The sequence below is a fragment of the Pleurodeles waltl genome, chromosome 1_2, assembly GCF_031143425.1.
Source record: "Pleurodeles waltl isolate 20211129_DDA chromosome 1_2, aPleWal1.hap1.20221129, whole genome shotgun sequence".
Classification (NCBI taxonomy): Eukaryota; Metazoa; Chordata; class Amphibia; order Caudata; family Salamandridae; genus Pleurodeles; species Pleurodeles waltl.
This window is the reverse complement of record NC_090437.1, coordinates 981,444,292-981,461,601: the sequence shown is the minus strand read 5'-3', so window position 1 is coordinate 981,461,601 and position 17,310 is coordinate 981,444,292. Positions and strand designations below refer to the sequence as shown.

Sequence of the window (17,310 nt, the reverse complement as noted above, 5' to 3'; positions counted from 1 at the left end):
GCATATTTTGCAATTAACAAGGGGACGGCGTGGTCACTGGCAGTGAAATGGGATGCTCATAAGGTGGTGGTAAAAGGCTTGTGTCTGTCGGTGGCGGGTGGAGTGCGGTGCACACTTGCGCGCGAGCTGCTGCAGGTCGAGACTGAGCTCCGTGAAGTAGAACGTGGGGTGGCGTTAGGCACCATGGCTCCGCAGGCTTTGCGCGTGCCATGCACACACTGGACCGAGGTCGACTCGCGCTTGCGAAAGTTCGACTACCGTCACTATGTCCCCAGGACACACTCCGAAGGAGACTGTTCCAGCAGGTTGCTGGCATGGTTGGTACGTGGCGAACAACACTGCACTCCCATAGGTGCCATTCGACTGGAATCCAGAGCCGTGGTTAACACACAATCAGAAATAAATGACACATTCAAGCAATACTACAGCACTCTGTATGCCGCAAGGCCGCAAGGCCCCAACCCCTCCACCCCAAACAGCAGCGCAGCTGGCAGATTTCTTCCACCTGCTCCCCTAGGCTTGCCTTTCCGCATCTCAGCAGCTGGAATTGGAGAAGCCCATAGACTCTGAAGAGATCAAGCTGGCTTTGTGACAATTCGCCTGCAAAAAGCTCTGGGCAGCAATGGTCTCCCAACGGAATACTACCATAAATTCTCCGCGCAAACCATATTTGGAAATGCTGCAACAGGCTTTAACGACGGGACAGCTCTCAGACTCTCTGCGCGAGGCAGTATGAAAATGTCACTTACCCAGTGTACATCTGTTCGTGGCATTATTCGCTGCAGATTCACATGTGTGGCACAGTCCGCTGCCTGGTGTTGGGCTCGGAGTATTACAAGTTGTTTTTCTTCGAAGAAGTCTTTTTGGTCACGGGACCGAAGGACTCCTCCCTCTTCGGCTCCATTGCGCATGGGCGTCGACTCCATCTTAGATTGTTTTCCCCGCAGAGGGTGAGGATGGAGTTGTTTGGTATAAATAGTGCCCATGCAATGGAGTGAATATGTATGTACGTTAAGAGTTTCTAATAATTATTTACAAATGTTCAGATGTTTAAGATTTATGATCTACTTCTAAACGGCTACAGGCTTCCCGGGGAGGTGGGAGGGTACATGTGAATCTGCAGCGACTAATGCCACGAACAGATGTACACTGGGTAAGTGACATTTTCAGTTCGATGGCATATGTTGCTGCAGATACACATGTGTGGCATAGATTATAAAGCAGTTACCTCCCCTAAAAGCGGTGGTTTAGCCTGTAGGAGTTGAAGTAGTTTGGAATAATGTTCTTAGTACAGCTTGGCCCACTGTAGCTTGTTGTGCATTTAGTACGTCTACACAGTAGTGTTTAGTAAACGTGTGAGGCGTAGACCAGGTTGCAGCCTTACATATTTCGCTCATAGGAATGTTTCCTAGAAAGGCCATTGTAGCACCTTTCTTTCTGGTTGAGTGTGCCTTTGGTGTAATAGGCAATTCTCTTTTGGCTTTAAGATAGCATGTTTGAATGCATCTGACTATCCATCTAGCAATGCCTTGTTTAGAGATTGGATTTCCTATGTGTGGTTTTTGAAAAGCTATGAACAGTTGTTTTGTTTTTCTGATTAGCTTTGTTCTGTCAATGTAATACATTAGTGCTCTTTTGATGTCTAATGTATGTAGTGCCCTTTCAGCCACAGAATTTGGTTGTGGGAAGAACACTGGCAATTCTACTGTTTGATTTAAATGGAATGGTGAGATTACTTTTGGCAGAAATTTTGGATTTGTTCTTAGAACTATTTTATTGTTGTGTATTTGAATAAATGGTTCTTGTATGGTAAATGCCTGTATTTCACTTACTCTTCTGAGGGATGTGATTGCAATGAGAAATGCGACCTTCCAGGTTAGATATTGCATTTCACAGGAATGCATGGGTTCGAAAGGTGGACCCATGAGTCTTGTTAAGACGATGTTAAGATTCCATGAAGGAACTGGTGGTGTTCTTGGTGGTATAATTCTTTTTAGCCCTTCCATGAATGCTTTAATAACTGGTATTCTAAATAGAGACGATGAATGAGTAGTTTGTAGGTAAGCAGATATTGCTGCGAGGTGTATTTTTATAGATGAAAAAGCGAGATTTGCTTTTTGCAAATGTAGTAAGTATCCTACTATGTCTTTAGTAGAGGCATGTAATGGTTGTATTTGATTGGAATGGCAGTAGTAAACAAATCTTTTCCACTTGGATGCATAGCAGTGTCTAGTGGAAGGTTTTCTAGCTTGTTTTATGACCTCCATGCATTCTTGTGTGAGGTCTAAGGGTCCGAATTCTAGGACTTCAGGAGCCAAATTGCCAGATTCAATGATGCTGGGTTTGGATGCCTGATCTGTTGTTTGTGTTGTGTTAACAGATCTGGCCTGTTGGGTAGTTTGACATGCGGTACTAGTGAAAGGTCTAGTAGAGTTGTATACCAAGGTTGTCTTGCCCATGTGGGTGCTATCAGTATGAGTTTGAGTTGGTTTTGACTCAACTTGTTTACTAGATATGGAAGGAGAGGGAGAGGGGGGAAAAGCGTACGCAAATATCCCTGACCAACTCATCCATAGAGCATTGCCTTGTGATTCGCGGTGTGGGTACCTGGATGCGAAGTTTTGGCATTTTGAGTTTTCTTTTGTTGCGAACAAATCTATCTGGGGTGTTCCCCAAATTTGAAAGTACTTGTTCAGAACTTGGGGGTGAATTTCCCATTCGTGGACTTGTTGGTGGTCTCGCGAAAGGTTGTCTGCTAGTTGGTTTTGTATTCCTGGAATAAATTGTGCTATTAGGCGAATGTTGTTGTGAATCGCCCACTGCCAAATTCTTTGTGTTAGGAGGCACAATTGTGTTGAGTGTGTTCCTCCTTGTTTGTTTAAATAATACATTGTTGTCATGTTGTCTGTTTTGACAAGAATGTATTTGTGTGTTATTATGGGTTGGAAGGCTTTTAACGCTAGAAATACTGCTAACAGTTCTAGGTAATTGATATGAAATTTTGTTTCGTGTATATCCCATTGTCCTTGAATGCTGTGGTGATTGAGGTGTGCTCCCCACCCTGTCATGGAAGCGTCTGTTGTTATAACGTATTGAGGCACTGGGTCCTGAAATGTCCGCCCTTTGTTTAAATTTTTGCTGTTCCACCATAGAAGCGAGAGGTATGTTTGGCGGTTTACCAACACCAGATTTTGAAGTTGACCCTGTGCCTGTGACCATTGTGATGCTAGACACTGTTGTAAGGGTCGCATGTGTAGTCTTGCGTTTGGGACAATGGCTATGCATGATGACATCATGCCTCGAAGTTTTAGCACATGTTTTGCTTGTATCTTTTGGTTTGGAAACATAGCACTTATTACCTTGTGGAATGCCTGCACTCTTTGTGGACTTGGAGTGGCAATTCCTTTTGATGTGTTGATGGTTGCTCCTAGATATTGTTGTGTTTGACACGGTTCTAGGTGTGATTTTGTATAGTTGATGGAAAACCCCAGTTTGTGAAGGGTTTGTATGACAAATGTGGTGTCGTTTGCGCATTTTTTTACTGTGTTGGTCTTGATTAGCCAATCGTCTAGGTAAGGGAACACATGTATCTGTTGTCTCCTGATGTGTGCTGCTACTACTGCTAGACATTTTGTGAACACTCTTGGTGCAGTTGTTATTCCGAATGGCAACACCTTGAATTGGTAATGTATTCCTTTGAATACGAACCGTAGGTACTTTCTGTGAGAAGGGTGTATTGGTATATGAAAGTACGCATCCTTTAGGTCTAATGTGGTCATGTAATCTTGCTGTTTGAGCAGTGGAATGATGTCTTGTAGTGTGACCATGTGAAAATGGTCCGATATGATGTAGGTATTTAGTGTCCTGAGATCTAATATTGGTCTTAATGTTTCGTCTTTTTTTGGAATTAGAAAGTACAGGGAGTAAACTCCTGTGTTTTTTTGTTGTACTGGTACTAACTCTATTGCATCCTTTTGCAGTAGTGCTTGAACTTCTAGTCCTAAAAGTTCTAAATGTTGTGGTGACATTTTGCGTGTTTTGGGGGGGATGTTTGGTGGGAAGTTGTGGAATTCTATGCAATAGCCATGTTGGATTATTGCTAATACCCAATTGTCTGTTGTAATCTGTTGCCAAGATTGGTAGAATTGGCTTAGTCTTCCCCCCACTGGTGTTGAGTGAAGGGGTTGCGTGACTTGAAAGTCACTGTTTAGGTGGAGGTGTTTTTGGAGTCTGGAATCTTCCCCTACTCCTTGGGAATTGACCCCCCCGATATCCCCTGAAACCTCCCCTGTGGAAGGAACCCTGATATGGTGTGGTTCTTGTTTGTTGGCTGGTGGTGTCTGTGGGTTGGCCACGAAACCCCCCTCTAAATGGAGTTTTTCTGAAAGAGCCTCTGCTCTGCGGGGAGTAGAGTGCGCCCATGGCCTTGGCCGTGTCTGTGTCCTTTTTAAGTTTTTCAATGGCTGTGTCCACTTCAGAGCCAAAAAGTTGTTTCTCGTTGAAGGGCATATTAAGGACAGCCTGCTGGATTTCAGGTTTGAAGCCTGAAGTGCGTAGCCAAGCGTGTCTCCTTATGGTGACAGCAGTGTTGACTGTTCTCGCTGCAGTATCGGCTGCGTCTAGTGAAGAGCGGATTTGATTGTTTGAGATCGTTTGTCCCTCTTCCACTATTTGCTGCGCCCTTTTTTGGTATTCCTGGGGAAGATGGTCTACGAGAAGTTGCATCTCGTCCCAGTGTGCTCGGTCATATCTGGCCAGCAGCGCTTGTGAATTTGCGATGCGCCACTGGTTGGCTGCCTGTGATGCCACTCTTTTCCCTGCCACATCAAATTTTCGGCTTTCTTTGTCCGGAGGTGGGGCGTCGCCAGATGTATGTGAATTTGCTCTCTTGCGAGCTGCCCCTACTACCACGGAGTCAGGTGGTAACTGCGAAGTAATAAACGCTGGGTCTGTGGGTGGTGGTTTGTATTTCTTATCCACCCTTGGGGTGATGGCTCTTGATTTTACGGGCTCTTCAAAAATTTGTTTTGCGTGCCGTAACATCCCTGGTAGCATTGGGAGACATTGATATTGGCTGTGTGTAGCCGAGAGGGTGTTAAATAAAAAATCATCCTCTATAGGATCGGAATGCAGTTGGACATTGTGGAATTCTGCTGCCCTAGCCACCAGTTGCGAGTATGAGGTACTGTCCTCTGGCGGTGACGGCTTTGTGGGGTATGACTCGGGATCATTGTCCGGCACTGGGGTGTCATACAGGTCCCAAGCGTCTTGATCCTGATCGTCATGACTTATGGTAGTTTGCGCTGGTGAGTGCATTTGTGGCGGTGTTTGTGCCGGCGATGCCTGTGGTGGAGAGGGCGGAGGCGTGACTTTTTTAACCACTTTGGCTTGTGGTTGTGCGTCATCCTTTGGAAGTTCGATCCTTCTTTTCCTCATGATTGGGGGAAGGGTTGATATTTTCCCTGTGTCGTGCTGGATGTACAGTCTCTTTTGTGTGTAGTCCGATTCTACACTTTGGAGCTCTTGTCCAAATCTGTGCATTTGGCCACTTATTCCTTGTTCCTCTGAGTAGGATGAAGGTGTGGTATTTTTCGGCGCCGAGAGAGAATCTTTTTTCGGTTTCGGCACCGACAGAATTTTTGTTCCTTTCGGCATGGATTCTCGGTGCCGATGTTTTTCGGTGCCGGTATCTTGTTTTTGTCTCTAGGAGCCGCTTTCTCGGCTCCGAGGTTGCTCCATGGCGGTCCCTCGACCGGAGTCGGGTGTCTTCGCTATGGGCGTGCCCTTTTTCGGCGCCTTCGACGGGTCGCCTGTTTTATGGGTCGAGCCATGGCCTGTTGGCAGTGGCGTCCCCTGGGCTTTCGGTTTGTCGATAGATTTACTTTTCAACGTCTTACTCACGGTTTGTTGCTGTTGTTCGACGTCGGAGTCTCCGGATTCTGATTCCGGAACCGAGAATGTTTCCTCTTCCTCGTCGAAACGTTGTTTTGTCGACGTGGACGCCATTTGTTGACGCCTGGCTCTTCGGTCCCGGAGTGTTTTTCTGGACCGGAAGGCTCGACAGGCTTCACAGGTATCCTCCTTGTGCTCGGGGGACAAGCACAAGTTACAGACCAAGTGCTGATCTGTATAAGGATACTTACTGTGACATTTTGGGCAGAAACGAAACGGGGTCCGTTCCATCGGCTTCGATGTCGCACGCGGTCGGGCCGACCAGGCCCCGATGGGGGATCGAAACTACCCCAAAGTCTTCCGATGATCGGTGTCGATGTACCTAACTATCCCGATACCGAACGGAACAATACAGACGCTTTCTTCCGAGATTCTGACTAACTTTCCGAACCGAAACACGGAGCGAAAAGGAATACGTCCGAACCCGACAGCGGAAAAAAACAATCTAAGATGGAGTCGACGCCCATGCGCAATGGAGCCGAAGAGGGAGGAGTCCTTCGGTCCCGTGACCAAAAAGACTTCTTCGAAGAAAAACAACTTGTAATACTCCGAGCCCAACACCAGGCAGCGGACTGTGCCACACATGTGTATCTGCAGCAACATATGCCATCGAACATAGTGGTTCTCCCTAAGCCAGGTCGTAACCCATTAGATGTTCGGTCATACCGCCCTCTCTCACTGTTAAACCTGGACTTTAAGCTACTGGGAAAGGTTCTCACGAACTGTCTTCTCCCGCTGCTGCCGTCTCTGGTTCACTAAGACCAGTCAGGATTTATTCCTGGTCGGAACACCTTCATCAATATTCGATGCCTGCTAAGGCTCAAGTTTGATGCCCCAGAGTTAGAATATGAACGTGTTGCGGTGTCCCTCGATATAGAGAAGACGTTTGACACACTGGGCCTTTTTAATGGAGGCACTGGGACGCATGGAGTTCGGGAAGGTATTCATGCTGTGGATCACCATTTTGTATTCTGGCCCAACTGCCCGGGTCAAGACAGGCAGGATTATATCAGACAGATACGCCATCGGGAGAGGCCCGAGACAAGGTTGCCCACTATCACCGCTATTATTCGCATTGGCGAATGAACCTCTTGCGGCTCAGTTCAGATGCAGGGCTCAAAAGTGGGGCATACCTGATGGCAGAAAACACCACATCGTCTCCCTTTATGCAGATGTCGCAGTGATATATCTACATAATTGTACAGCATCCCTCCCAGACCTGTTGCAGTTACTGGACCTATTCGGAGACCTGTCAAGCCGGCGTGTGAACTGGGCAAAGTCCTGCCTGTTCCCAATGATACCAGTTCCCAAGATCCTTCGCCCCACTGTCTCGACACACGCTCTACCATGGTGCTACACCACCTTTAAATACCTAGGGATACACATCTATCACAGTGTAGTCGACCTCAGAGAGGGGAATCTGGGACGCATGGTCAGATCCATTAGAGGCCCCTTGCCATTTTGGCATTCGCTTCCGTTATCCCCAAAGAGGTAAACAGCTATGGCAGATTTTTGAAAGCAATACACCACTATGTCTGCTGGACTCTTCTGTTTGCGAGGATATATAGGGCTTGAAGGTTCATCAAGAACCCTAGGTACCCATTCTATACCGGGTATACAGCAATTTATTTGGTGACATAAGGAGTGGAAAATAGTCATCAAGGAAACCTTTGCATTTCCAAAATGGGCACAAGAAAAGGTGTTGTGAAACAGTGGTTATTTGCACATCTCTGAATTCCAGAGTCCCCATACTAGCATGTGAATTACAGGGCATTTCTCAAATAGACATCTTTTTTTTTTTTTTACACACTGTCTTACATTTGGAAGGAAAAATGTAGAGAAAGACAAGGGGCAATAACACTTATTCTTCTATTCTGTGTTTCCCCAAGTCTCCCAATATAAATGGTACCTCACTTGTGTGGGTAGGCCTAGTGCCTGCCACAGGCAATGCAACATGGACACATTACATTTATAAATTGAAATCCAACGTGTTTTTTGGAAAGTGCCTAGCTGTGGATTTTGGCCTCTAGCTCAGTTGGCACCTAGGGAAACCTAGCAAACCTGTCATTTTTGAAAACTAGATACCTAGGGGAATCCAGGATGGGGTGACTTGTGGGGCTTTCACCAGATTGTTACCTAGAATCCTTTGTAAACCTCAAAATTTGGCAATGGAAAGTTTTGGAATTTGTGAAGAGCCACACACTTCCTTCCATTCAGCATTCCCCAAAGTCTCCTGATAAAACTGGTACCTCACGTGTGTGGATAGGCCTAGTGCCCACGACAGGAAATGCCCGAAAACACTACGTGGACACATGAAAATTATCAATTACAAAACTATCTGTTTTTGCAGAGGGGGGGCACCTGTGTTCTTGGTCCTGGGCTCAGCAGCCATCTAGGGAAACCTACCAAACCCAGAAATTTCTGTAAACTAGATACCCAAGGGAGTCCATGGAGGTGTGACTTGCGTGGATCCCCCAGTGTTTTCTTACCCAGAATCCTCAGCAAACCTCAAACTGAGCTAAAAAATAAAACGAAAGTCACATTTTCCCCACATTTCCGTGTGGGATCACAGCACCAGCTCAAATTTCCTACCACCTAATGTTCCCCTCAGTCTCCTAATAAAAATTATACCTCACTTGTGTAGGTGGGCCAAGTGCCTTTGACAGGAAAGGGACAAAAACATGTCAAAATTGAGGGGGAACCAAAGCGGGTCCAAAAGGGCAATTTGAAAAACACGTTTAGGCTGATAAGTGGGGCAGAATTTTTATCGGTATAGATGCAACAATGCTGGGCTGCAGATTCCAGAAAGTTCCATCACAAATATGATGGGAAAATGTGTGATTTCAAGCAAAGTTGGATGTTTGCAGGGCATTGTGGGTAAGAAAATGGTGCAGGGTGCACGTAAAGCACACCACCCTGGACTCACCCAGATGTTTGGTTTTAAGAAGTGTCTAGGTCTTGTAGATTTTTCTAGATGGCAGTGTCTCAAAGTCCAAAAAGTGCAGCCCTCACCATTTCAAGTGGGACGATTGAGAGAGTTAGCCAAGGTCTCATGGCCCAGATGTAAAATCAAAACACAAAATAATCAAATGTCCTCTTGGGATAAGACCTTTTAGTGTGCGCAGAGAGCTGAAAGACTATTACCCCCTTCAGTTGGGGTGGGGGCCTAACCATGCCCATACTGGTTGGTAGCCACCACCCCACTATTTTGTATTTCTTTTTATTACCTGGCATCTAGTAGGCTTGCATGTGATGCCCCACTTAAATTTTACTTAATCCCCTCCACATACAAGCACCTACTCACAGACCTACCAAAACCTATGCAGTCATCATGTGGGATGGAAGAAAACCATGTCTTAAGATAGGCAAACTATATGCAATGATAGGAAGAGGTGGGCTACAGTTATCACACTTTGAACACTACTGGCTTTTGTTCCAGTTAGTGCTAGTGAGATACATGATACCCTAGACATTCTGCACCAGGTCCACACAGAACAATCACTTTAGGGAAATGTGGATAAACTATACACACTATACACAGCAGACCAACTGCAGGTCTTTATATTTAACCCCATTTCACGTGCAACAACATCTGCTGCATAGATGTCACACTATATGGTCCTTGGGGGACAATCGTAATTTTAGAATACAGCCATACTGGAGGGGATTCACATCCAAGGGAATCAGGACAATCGACCATGTACTTGCATTCAAAAGGTTGAAACGTTTTGCTAAAATGTTGGCAGACTACAACTTACACCACCACCTTTTTGGACTGTAAAAGGCTAAGGCACTGTCTACAAGATTCCCTAAAACCATACTTTTATGTCTTGACTGAATCCTCCCTACTGCAATACACTCTTAAGTGAGAAACACTTAAAGGAACAGTGTGTCTCAAAGGCAGCGCCTGAGTTCTGGCTGAAGTTACCCCTCTATGTGCTGGAAAGCCTATCATTTATTAAAATGGTGCTTCTTCCCTAACTACCTTATTTTTTCTACCACAACCACAAAAGCTTTGGTGCTTTTCTACCATGACCTGAAACTCCTGCTGATAGAAATATGCAATTAAGGGAGGCACAGACTGGCACTGACTAAACTGTACCCTCCACAAGCAGAGGAAGACTTAGGAGTTTGAATCACACTATATTGCAGCCCATCTTAAATGTAGGATGGGTTGGTTGAGCCCTTCAAGCTCTTCCAAGGGGAGTCATCTCTCGGCTGCTTAAAGAGGCAGATCTATAGCAGCAATTTCTTGGAAGGGGGATGCTGCCTGAAGGTGGGCCCACTTCTGTTACATTGCTGGCAGAGATATTTACAGAGGACCATGCAGAGTACTTTGTACACCCCTGAAATCCTCCTCTGCAGGCTACAAGAGATTGCTAGTGTTACCTGGTACTGGGGAGATGCTGGCATATTGCAAGCTGGTCATCTGTTCAACTTGAGATCCCCCTCACTACATTCATCAACATCAGAGGGCAGTAGAATTTATCAGCAAGTACGTTTTTTTGGCAGTCATGGCTAAATGGGATCAAGCACCCGCTGAGATTGATACAGACCATACACTACAGACATTCTTCACCTGGGTGGAGGTAGGCATATGACCATGCACTCATCCATCAGACAGAGGCTAATTATAGATTTGACCTGTCTGATAAATGGATGGTAGGATGACCTGGGTAAAGAATTATCAGAATTTCAATGGTAGCTTTACTTAGACATGTCCATTAGGTGCAAAGAATGCCCTTTAGAGTAATTATGTACAACAGGCCTACCTCATTCCAGTCAGATTCCATAAAATGTTCCCCACGGTTTCTGGGAACCGCCCCAATGTCAAGAGCCTGAAGGTTCTTTTATAATAGGGTATGGATATACCCTCAGTTGGTTCCCTTCTGGACACAGAGAGGGGACTTAGTCAATGAATGGACAGGAAGGCAACATCAGGGTAAACTGCAGGTGAATTTTCCAGGCCTTGTGTTAAGGCCAATGTCAGACAAAACTATTATCTGTTTCATTGAGTTAGCTATGGTGGTTGCGAGGAAAGCTACTGCTGTCTGCTGGAGGTTGCTTCAACCACAATTGCTCACAGTGTGGCATAGACCAGTACTCAAAGAGGCCTAGGTAAAAGATGCTGCTCAGACACTAATTACACAGCAGAGAAGCAGGTGAACTTGACAGCTTGAGAAAATGTTGCTTCAGATTCCGCAAAAATCTGATGAAAACCAGTGAAATGTAAGGACCCCATCTTGACCACGTCAAATTAAAGGTTAACAGCTTCAATTTATGTAAGTAGGTTGTCATGTTATGTCTTACTTACAGTATGACTATTTTTGTTTTGCTTGTACAGCATCCTATGCCATATAACTGGGCATTTTTACATGCCTTTTGGACAGATGATCATTTGGTTAGTTTTGGTGGTTGTAAACAACAATGTTATATATGGCGTAGTGCTCTCAATATGCAAATGCAATCATTGATATTTCCTTCAAGTCTAGTATTAGTCAACAGGCACAAGTTCAGATGAAACTCCGTATATAACAAACAGAATATTTCCATATTACCTCTAGATAAATCCCAAGAAATGAAATCCACCTTCAAATAGGTAGCAAACCTTTGCGGCCCTGTTCGTATAACATGGTCTTCCTTATTTGATGACAAGTAAAAGCCAAACCTCAATGAAGCGTTCCCACAGCTGCTGTGACAGAGTGGCTCACTATTTAAGAGCAGAAAGCACAAATCTTGGTCACGCACTTTTTCTTCGGTATTTGCGGCAATGCTGATTCAGTAGAAACTGGGATATGAAGAAATTTCAATAGGCTCAATAAACGGAGAACTAACTTCTTTACTTGAGATACTGTTAAAAATCACTTTTTTTTAAATGCTGTGATCAGAACATTAAGCTTCTCAGTCAACCAGGATAAGGTATAATGAAGAAGAGCTGCACCGTCATCTAAAGATATTATAGATAGTGGCTACTTGGAAAGAGGAGAACCCACTGGAATTGTTGTTACTTGTCTGTTGAGCATGCACCTCAGAGCACCGAATTCCTATGGAACTGGTGTATGCCTTTCAGTGCAAAAACACCAAGTTATTCTGTGATGTTCTATTTCTGATCAATGTGAGGTAGTGGACTAAAGAGTGAGTCTAGAGCACGGTGGGGGGTCCTTCAGTTGTGTCATTTGCGGATGTGTTTTTCTGGAACTAGAGCAACTGTTCTCTGATGTGGACCTGGAAATAAATGAAAAGTTGAAACTTAAGATATCAATTGGATTACTTGCCGTGACCTATATCATTTCACATAGTTTTTGGGAGGAGCAGTCTGTTGTAAAGACATGCCTTGATGTTGAATCTACTTTAGACAACTATGCTAAGACACTGATTTAGTTGTGAAATTATTTGGAGTTGTGGGTTTTCAAAGTGTAGTTCTCTGATGAGAACTGAGGGTGAACAGGCTTGCCTATGGAACTTCATGACAGACCCAATCTTTACGGCACACAGCAGAAAAAATGATGATCCAACAGTATTTATTAGTTCTAATGCTTCAGTATGTCAAAGGAATACTATGGTCTGACAGGGCAGCTCCCCTAGGCAAAGTCACCTTTTTTCTAGGCTCAGATCCCTTTGCAAGATTAGGTCATAGCTTCCATTTTTTTTATTTTTTTTTTAATTGATTGAATGAACCACCCTACTTTATTTTAATGCGATTCCTGGGTGTGAAACAGCATACACCATGATTTGTGCTTCTACAGCACATTAACATACATTTTGTGCCGATTCTCAATGAATTAATACAACATGGGTTATCACAGCTATAAAATCACCTTCACTTTCAAACATCTGCCTCCAACATCACTTTGGACAAATTATTTGCTACACTGCACATCCCAGCTAGTCATACAACACACACTGGCAATGACTTGAGTGAGTATATTAAATATGTATTATACAAGTAATGCAAACGTGTCCACATTATGGCCAAAGTGTACCACAAGACAGTACAGTATGTGAGTTGGCTAAAAAGTATGCTTAAGGAAACATCTTCTCCAGAAACATATCTGTACAACTCCTAAATAGTCTTGACTTGCACATTATCAAATCCATTATAATGAATGTCCATGTTAAAAAGACATCCCTCCAAACATTTTGTTTCAGGATCAGCTCAATCTTGTGACCCCTACCTTCTTGCAGTTCCTATTTAAGCTGTCTTTGTCTTGTTTAGGGTGCAGGATACCCCTACAATCCCCGCTTTGTCTTTTCCTCTTCCTTATACCCATCTGGTCCTCCCATCTTCTGACTGAGCATTTTTTCACAACTCCTGTCCTCTGTACCTCTTTATACCCTAACGAGATTCCTATATTTTTCAAGGAAAAGGAGCTTCCTCATTTGAAACTCGTCAAAATGAGTTTCATCAGCTCAGCTAAGCCAGGATAGTATTCTCCATTTTCTTCATTCTGAAAATAATGTGGCATTTGTTTTGTCTACATTTTGGACCCTGTGCAAAATGCTGAAACCTATAGACACCAACATAAGCAAAGTTATTATATAACAACTGGTGCAACTGCGTGCAGCGAGTCTTTGTACTGCATCTCTGCTTGATATGCTAAAAAATAAAGTATACACTGATTCCATGATGGTTAAGCAAATACGTTTTTGTCAAATCTCATTGTGAAGCACATATTCCAATATACATAAAATGTTAATTGTATGGGTAGAAAACATACCTTTGTGTTACAGTGTTGCTTTCACATTTTATTCTAATTACATAAACCCATAACAATCTATACAACGATTCCAGTGCTACTCGGGACATTTTGGGGTCTTTATTCTGAAATACAGTAAAACAAAAAAAAAATTAAATTTACTTAGGAAATGATGAGCTAGTTTGACCTAAATTAATATTTTATCATGTTTTATTCAGAACTACGCAGCCAATAATCTGTAAATCAAAAAGCAATATATAGCAACATTAAACCAGGCTTCTGGTGAAATCAAGTCTTAAACCTCGGCTTGGCAGATATTCTGTGCTGTAAGGCGCCAGTAAGTAACAATTGGTTTATAACCTGTAGCACAGATATTACAATTGAAATAGAACACCTGCAGCTAATTTACGCTAGAAAATAGGCACTGAATTTCATGACAGAAATGTGATTGTGAGTATGCATCCAGGTGCTGCTGTATTTATTAGCTCAAACATTTAAAGTCAAATGTTTGAAATGGACTAAACACAAAAAGAGAGCTCAATGACAAAATAAGATATCACATTTCACATAGCTAAAGAAAAAGTTTATTTTGAAACTGCTGAAAGTAGAAAGAACGTCACAAAGAAGTGTTACGAAGCTGCAACTTTAGTACTTGTTCACAATTTTTTTTTTTTTGTGTCTCAGTTACAGCTTCTTCAATATGCTTTCTGCTGGTTCACGTTGATGCATCTTTGCAATGCCCTAATTAGTTTTGCAGACACGGACACAAACAATAAACAAGCGGAAAATGGCAGTGGCATGGAAAGCTGCTATTTATCGGTCTTGCCCTAATACATCACATGCACTCACCTGAAGTGTTTCTATTTGCTTTCTGATACTGTTGTTAGATGGCATCTAAATAAAGCAATATGAGACAGCAAAACATAACAAACATGAGAATGGGAGGCACATGCAGGTTAGATGAAAAAGGCACAAAAAAACAGACAACTAAAAACGACATGCTCTTAGCAGATCTTGGTATGCTGGCAGCATGGATCCGCATACTAACATATTACCAAAACGTTTTTCTGTGCAAGAACAAATGAACGACTACTACATTTTAACTCCTGCTCCCCAATTTTAACTTAATTTTTACCAAAAAATAAATAAAACTAAGGGGGGTTCTTGAAGAACTATGGAGATAACATCTATAGGCATTATGTACTATAGTAAATCAGGTTCTTAATATTTCACCATTGTATTTACCTATGGGCAAGACAAACTATGAAAGTACAATATCTCATACAGACAATTGTGATTTTCTGTTTTTCTTGCCCTATTCTATACAAGTCAAGAAGCCTTGATAATATCTGAGCATATATCATTACATCTACAATGAAATTATCCAACTGCTTAATGTTACTGGGACATTATCAATTAAAGCATTAATTTAAAAAGCTGCAACCTTAAACCATCATTAGCACCAAAGATTAAAAAAGTATATATTAATATCCTTTGAAAGGCTTCTTGAAAAGAAAAAAAGGCAGCTTGCAACGTTGTAGGATTGGATTTTTGTGAAAACAGTGCTGTACCCTATGTTGCATTTAAAAATGATGGGAACTAGTTAAAGGTATTCAAAAAAGGAAACGTCAGAGGCATAGTTGCTTTATTACTCAAAACTAAAAGGAGCATCTTATCTACAAAAGAACAAAGGCTTAAAACGAAAATATAAAGCTCTGTCATTCTAACATACTAAAGTGAAGGTTTAGTATAAATCATAAAATGGATGGCCCAGTGGTCACTGCTTATGGTTGGACATGGTTGGCGCTAGTCCACAATTACATTTAACAGAAGTCCATCTCTCTTAGCACTGTTAAAGAACATGTTACTTTATAAGTGTGGTACTAGAAACATTGTGAAATGTGGCTAAGGTGAAACATCCAAATTAAATGAAGGATATATGACAGCCAACAAAACATGGATAACGGAAGCATGCAAGGAACACTCAAATGTGGTTAGTTAGATTTAAATTAAGCAAGAACATGCATACAACAGAGAAGCAGGAAGGACTTTATGTAGATATGCAGCCCATTGGGAACCTCACCACCATGAGCTTCAGCACAGATATGTTAAGAAAGCTTTAATTTGCACTGGTAGTTTAAGCAGCACAATAAAATTAGGGGTGGGCGGAGACTTCACTCGCGGAGTTCATGGAGTTTTACCCACGCCGTGCAGAGTTTCCAAAAAACTCGGCAAAGTTGACAAGCATGAGTGAGGAAAATCGATAAGTTGGCGAGCACGATTTCAGAACGCAGGCGGTCACAGCAGGTCGCTACTACTCTAGTTGTGAAAGTTGCTACTCGAGTTGAAAGTCTACTTGAGCAGTAGAAAGAAGTTAGTGCCCTCCGGCACTCCGTGTGATGCCGTTTGTGTTGATTTTACAGCATGGGAGAAACTTTAGCCAGAACAGCGCGACTTACCCAAACTCTGCCACTAGCGGAACTCTGCATAGCATGGCAGAGTTTTTTTGCCACTTCACAGAGTTCCAAATAGCAGAACTGCGAGAACTCTGCTCAGCCCTAATATAAAATGACTGCAACACTATAAATAACCCCTCGGATATAATTTAGCCAGTCAGACCTAAAAAGAGAAATTATATAATCCAAATAGCAATACTGAGTGATTTGTTAGAAATGTAATCGTTTCAATTTAAAGGAAAATGTTGCAGTGTCATGTTAAGAGGTATGCAGTGTGTGCCATGATGAGCATTAACCATTTTGTAGATGTGGTAAAAACACAGGCTATCATATGTACCAGAATAACATTAAAAATGAGCTTGGGTGCATATTCTACAGCAGTATGAGTTACGTAATGCCAACAACAAAATTATTTTAACACCTTGATAACTATTACAATGTCATTACATTCACAGTACAAGTTGGAAATATTTGAAGATTGCAGTCCCTTACCTTCAAATGGGACAAACAGTTCTGCAGGAAAACGTGCCAGTTATTTAAAAAGAATTGCTTTTGACTGACACATAAGAGACAGGTGATGAGAGGATACAAAGCCTATAAAAGGTAAAGTGAAAGAATATATCATTGTTATTCATCAAAAATATCTTCGGGCCATATACCAAAACTGCATTCTTAATCAAAATGTAAGCAACCAACCGAAGAAAAATAAAGCACACTGAAATACTTAATTTTTACATCTAAGTTAAATCCTGTTGCCAATTTAAAACCCACACTTACGTATGTAAGGTGTTTTGTTACCCTGGCATGTCTACCACTCATTTCTTGGGCCACACTGCAGTTTTCAGTAAAGATAGTAATGTCATTTCAAGTTCATCTGATTATTTCTTTGTGTGTGGATTCTTTTAGCTTTCAATCCCTAATCAACTGGCATGTTCTGTAGAACAATCAGTATCAATAAATTATCTGTTTCCTTTTTAATATACCCTGAGCTCCAAGCTACTCAAGATCAGTGTTTATTAGAAATTCATCCATAATGACTTTCAGCTCACCTGCTCAACTTAGGTGGAAAACCCAGATTTCACAAATCGGCTATCCTTACAGAAAGTATTTCTGAAGCTTTGATTTTTTATCAGCAGCTCTGTGACCAATGGCTAAGGTCTGACCGAACTTGAAGAACAAATTCTGTTAAGATGTCACCATGTTTT

General features: G+C 42.5%; 1 protein-coding gene across 12 annotated transcripts in view; it reads right to left on the bottom strand.

The window, feature by feature from the left end:
• The window catches only part of FRYL (FRY like transcription coactivator), a 1,894,812-nt gene that overhangs the window by 1,385,713 nt on the left and 491,789 nt on the right, over positions 1-17,310 (bottom strand). For 7 of the 12 annotated variants that reach the window (XM_069201569.1, XM_069201550.1, XM_069201512.1 and 4 more), the window contains 3 exons: positions 16,598-16,699; positions 14,499-14,543; positions 13,671-13,774 (listed from right to left, as the gene is read on the bottom strand). In XM_069201569.1, the coding sequence (XP_069057670.1) occupies positions 13,671-13,774; positions 14,499-14,543; positions 16,598-16,699 (251 nt within the window). The remainder of the gene's footprint in view (positions 1-13,670; positions 13,775-14,498; positions 14,544-16,597; positions 16,700-17,310) is intronic. The other 5 variants (XM_069201557.1, XM_069201544.1, XM_069201536.1 and 2 more) reach the window with 1 other exon arrangement.